The 5,278-nt window shown below is 43.6% G+C and overlaps 1 protein-coding gene across 1 annotated transcript; it reads right to left on the bottom strand.

The window, feature by feature from the left end:
• Positions 1-921: 921 nt before the first annotated feature.
• pou4f2 (POU class 4 homeobox 2) lies at positions 922-4,655 on the bottom strand. The gene is given in 4 exon segments (XM_024141945.2): positions 922-3,455; positions 3,766-3,850; positions 3,852-3,927; positions 3,930-4,655. Coding segments are annotated over 4 exon segments (1,134 nt in total). The 5' UTR covers positions 3,973-4,655; the 3' UTR covers positions 922-2,525.
• Between the last annotated feature and the right edge of the window lie 623 nt (positions 4,656-5,278).

Here is a 5,278-nt window from a genome sequence, read left to right as displayed (position 1 = left end):
CAGGTCATGTCTACATTAGTAAAGCTATGTCAAATGACATAAACTTTTTTGGGGCATTTTAGGCTTGTCCTAACCCTCATCATTTTCCTAACCTTAACCAATTATCCTACCTTCTTTGTTAATTCTCCAATAACCTGCCGCGTAAATTCTCCTAGCCTGCTATACGAAAAGTCAATTTTGACGTAAGCACACTATCTAGTCAAAACCAGCCATGCAGCCAAGCCCCCCTCGGCCTGACATGAACGGTGCTTTAGAAATGACACTCTATTCAAAATGTTGATTTTTTTTTTTATCTAGGCTGAACCCCGCGTGCAAACCAAGGTGTAGCCTAGCCTGCTTCAAAGCCAATCATGCCTCGCACCGGAGCAGTGTTTGACTGTGTATTTAAATAGAGACGGGCAACATTGGCAGGCGAGGCTGTTTTTCTGGCGGGCTGACATCTGGCAGGGCTGCGCTCGAGGGACCTATCCAGTTCTCTATAGACTCCATGATTAGACTCTAATAGAATATTAGCATTTGTTCTCAGGTAGGCTACCGCGAGCTGCAAGAGCGAGCTGGCAGCCAGTCAGTAGAAAAAAGCACGTGTCTTTTTTACAGTGCATGGTGGGACAGTAATGGGATTTTTCTGGAATTTGTATGAGGAAATTGGATATGTAAAAATAGAATCTATTGATGCTTGATGGTCTATCTTTGCACCTTCAGCATAAAAGACAGATTTAGCTTAACATAAATCCTTTAATGACATAGGCCTACATCTAAGGATGATCATTGCATTGATGCTTGAAGGATATATATTTCTCAATTCAATTTGAGTCTTTTAAATTAGATTGACCATGCATTGCAATACGCAGATGCAGTATACAGCATTTCGCTCTTTCCAAGAATTGGGCCTACACAAATACACTCATTCAAAACGTCCAATAAAATGTTAAAATTTGTTCTTTAATGAAACACATATTGCAATTCAATTATTAAATAACTTAAAGATACATTAATGTAATAAATAAATACAAAAATAATTCGACCAGGAATCCAAAAGCAACAGACATTACAGAAAGAAGGTACCTCAGCTAAAACAGCAATACAGCAAAACCTGTACGGATATAATTATGTGCGACTGGTTCCAATGAAAATATTACATTTTACACGTATTACTTCCATGAAACGGTTATTTTCTCAATAAGAAAACATTACGAAACAAGGTGAATTTAACAAGCAACGACTTCATAATGATGCGCATATTTATACAAATAAATAACCAGGAAAAAAAACATACATAAAAAATAATTTAAAAAGAGAATACTATCGCATATATCCTCTCGATTGTACCATCTCGAACGTTTAGCAGAAACGATATGAAATTCGTGACTATAGGTCTAGATTTAGCTGTCATTTCCCTATACGAAAACACGTTTCACTTGCTGCCAGAATGAGCTTTTCTCAAGCAAAACGGGAGGAGGAAGAGGAGGGGGAATCCCAATAAATATATAATGATGTAAACATGGCCTCATCTAATAAATAGTTCATAAGAAACAGACACCGTTGGCTGGCAAAAACAAACGTAGCCCTATTGCAAACGGTAGTAAAACAATCATATTTGCCAATTGTAAACCCCAATCAAATGCATACATTTGATCCACTATTTCTATAGGCCCATCTACAACCAGATAGATGTTTATGCAATAAAAAAACAACCCCTACACAGCTATAATTGTATAAACAGTGTTGCTCGATTAGGGCCTAAACTCTGGGTCTTTGCTTTATATCTTTTACCACGTTTCTTCATCTTTCAGCTTTTCATCACACTTTAAAAACGAAATAGGTGGAATTAATTACATGGGACACAAAATGAAGGTCACGTGACCGCTAAATTAATCATTTACACGGCGTTGTTTGGCAGTACCTTAATAATAGCTTCCAAGACCCAGCAAGCGCTTACTGTACTGGCCCTATTTCCGCTCATGGACCCGGAATTAATGCCAGACTGCATCGTCATAATAATAAACTCAGAGGGAAAATGTAGCCTTACGACAAAAATATAAACACACCAATACTAGGSCAATAGGCACCGACCAAGTGCTGTGTCAAAATACTGTAGGCCTATCTTCCCATGRTAAATAACTGTTATTTTCAGTACGTTCAATATTGTAGGCGATGATAAATGAACCAATATCATAAACCAAAAAAATACGTGTGATTAAAGCCTATAATACTTAACTGACATAAAAGGGTGAAGAATAGTAGGTCTAAGTGGAGAAAAAACAGAGGTCTTACTTGCTCTGTTCAAATGCTCCTGTACATGACTCCACATCCCTTCTGTTGCGAATAAGACGTGACAGCAGTAGTGGTTTGAGCTCAGTCATTTTGAATGTATATGAATTATTCGGGTTGTTCAAAGCACAAGTCATCGATGATTGAAAAAGTGTGTGATAAGAAAYATAATACAAATCGTCTCTAAACAGTGTTCAGTCTCTCAACGCAGGTTGATTGTTTTTTTAGGTTTTTTTTAGAGCGAGTGTTCAGAGTCAGACGCATGCAGAATATTTCATTCGTTTCTGTTTCTGCCGTTGGTTGCAAAACCAGACCCGMACCACGTTCTTTTTGAGGTCCAGTTTCTCTGCTATAGCAGCGATTTTCTCTGAGGAAGGACGCGGCTGAATGGCGAAGTAAGCTTCCAGTGATCGCTTTTCCGGTGCTGCTATCGACGTGCGCTTCCGCTTCTTCTCTCCGCCGTTATATAGCTCGGGTTTGTTGAGTTTCTCCCGGTGTGATTTCTCGGCTTCTTCCAGCCATGCCTGTAGAATGGGCTTCAAAGCTATCATGTTGTTGTGGGAGAGGGTGAGGGACTCGAATCGGCAGATGGTACTCTGGCTGAGGGAGCCCACGCCAGGAATCTTCAGGTTGGCCAAAGCTCCCCCTACATCCGCCTGGGTCACGCCGAGTTTGATCCGTCTCTGTTTAAACCTCTCAGCGAAKGCTTCTAARTCCCTGGGATCGGCGTCCACGTCGCTCATGCAGCCCATGTGGGATGGTAGCCCGTGGGCATGAGCCATGTTGAGGGCTGCCTGGTGCATGTGGTTCATGCCCGCCATGTGAGCAGGGTGCGCAGTTGCGGAGCCGTCYGGCCCTGCCATGGACCCGAGAGCCAGTCCTGGGGTGATGTGGTCCAGCAGGTCGCCCTCCAGCGCCTGGTGGGGTTGGTGGTGGTGGTGATGGTGATGATGGTGGTGGTGACCGTGGCCGGTAAGGGCTGAAGGGTGAGAAATAGGCACCGAGGAAGAAGACGATGAGGAGGTGCAGGGGAGAGTGTTCATGGTGTGGTAGGTCGCGTCCGGCTTGAAGGGACTGTGGTGTGGAGGATGGTGGTGGCTCTTGGTCTGCGAGGCAATATCCACCGCCGCCAGAGCTTCAGCGCGGGCCAACAAACTCTCATCCAAGCCTCCGAATATATTGCTCTGCAATTGCAAATAGAATGCACACATAACTGTCAGCAGGGAATTCTCACTCCACTCCGCGGTTTAAAACATTTCCTGAATGAGATGAGAAAAAAAATCCTAAAAAAGAACACACAAAACAAGACACATGCAACATCCCAGGTCATCAAAATTAATACGKAAGGCAAACCCGACTGAATACATAAGTTGGGGAGAGGAAGGGAAAAATGGAGGTGCTGGGTGATTTGCTGTGCAGACATGAAAAAAACATCAAGACAAAAAGGGGGCTGTCAAAATGTGCCTTTAAGCGGTAATTATGCAGAATACGTACCGGTGGGGTTGGGAGACATCCTCGGCGCATCGCCTCCGAGTTGCCTCCGCCGCTGCTGATGATGGTGCTACTGTGTCGGGAAGAGACACGAGGAGGGCGCATTCGAAGTCAACGTGGAGGACGAGGAGGAATGCAAGGAATACTTGGGCTCGGGCAAGCTGCGTGGGCCATGGCGAATGCTGCTTGCTGTTCAGAGACATCAATCATGTTTGCAGGCGTCGGAGTCTCGGCAAGTTCCTTTTAATAAGTTAAGACTCCGCCTCTTCGATCGGAGTTGAAGCCAGTGTTTCTTCTCCGGGAATCTAAAGACACTGTCTTATATACTGTAACTGTAGTGCTACAATATGGAAAGATGAACATCCAATTCTCTAGTTGTTGGCGCATATATTATTACTTAGCCCTGTGTATGGAGGTATGGCCGCGCGCGTAGTTTTGCTGGAGAGGAGATTTCGCACGCGCCATCGAATCGAATGTCGCCTGCGCCCTCGTTACCTCTTCCGCTATGGGCTGTGGCGCGATGACAAAAAAAAACAATTAATATTACCGTTCGTTCTTTCTCTAAATTTCGTCCTCCAATAGTCTTATTGGTCGCCGTGGATGGTCGTTGTTTTGGAGAGCTCCTCCAAGATTATGCAACGGGAAAAAGAAAAGTTGTTTCTCTCTCCTGGTACGGATTTCAAACACACACCGCGCGTAAAAAGATTGCTCATTCGTTTATCTTTTTCTGCTAAGTTTCCGTTTTCACAATTTACTGTAATTAAGAGATACCGTGACAGTTCCTAACTCGACTACGTTCAATGCTGCGGGGCTCGATCGTGCTCTGCTCTGAGGCGAAGGGCAGGCTGTGTGTCTCTCTCTCTCCTGCGCCTCTCTTTCACACACTCTCTCTCGCTCGCTCTTCGTTCTCTCTCTCCCCTCTCTCTCTCACTCACCCTTCCTCCCTTAACATCTCTCGGCTGTACCTGAAAAACCTTTCATGATTTATTATTCTTCATTACCACACTGCCGCTGGGGACTCTGCGCATGGGCAGTCTGCGACAAGGCTTCATTTCAAACAGCTCCCAGCCAGCATTGTGTCCTTCTCGTCGAATTTATTTTGGATCCAATGGAAGAGGAAAAATAACCAATATAGCCGAGCCATTTCAACTATATTTCTTACATTTGTGCCGTTTAATTCTAAAAAATGTCAAAGTGGAGTACAGTTTAAAGATACGAATTAGGCAATAGAGGAAATAGGAAAGTCCTTCCAGGGATGAGATGAGGAAAGTACCTGGACAGCTCCATGAAAGCGACCTCCCTGTTGGGGCAAGATAAATCAAAGTTAAATGCTTGACTATCATTTCATTATGGCAGCATAGGCAAATTGAAGACAGTAGGAACATCTTTAAACAAATTAGGGGTCGGGGAAAAGATAAGATTACTAGATTTAAAATTGATTTAGGGCTATGTGAAACAGCTTTTCAATAAGTGACCTGCTCCCGCGTTATCTTGTGTATGTATGTGCGTAATTCAC

The sequence above is a fragment of the Salvelinus sp. IW2-2015 genome, unplaced genomic scaffold (assembly GCF_002910315.2).
Source record: "Salvelinus sp. IW2-2015 unplaced genomic scaffold, ASM291031v2 Un_scaffold2850, whole genome shotgun sequence".
Taxonomy (NCBI): Eukaryota; Metazoa; Chordata; class Actinopteri; order Salmoniformes; family Salmonidae; genus Salvelinus; species Salvelinus sp. IW2-2015.
Note: the sequence above shows the minus strand (reverse complement) of the source record. Positions and strands in the feature narration are given on the sequence as shown.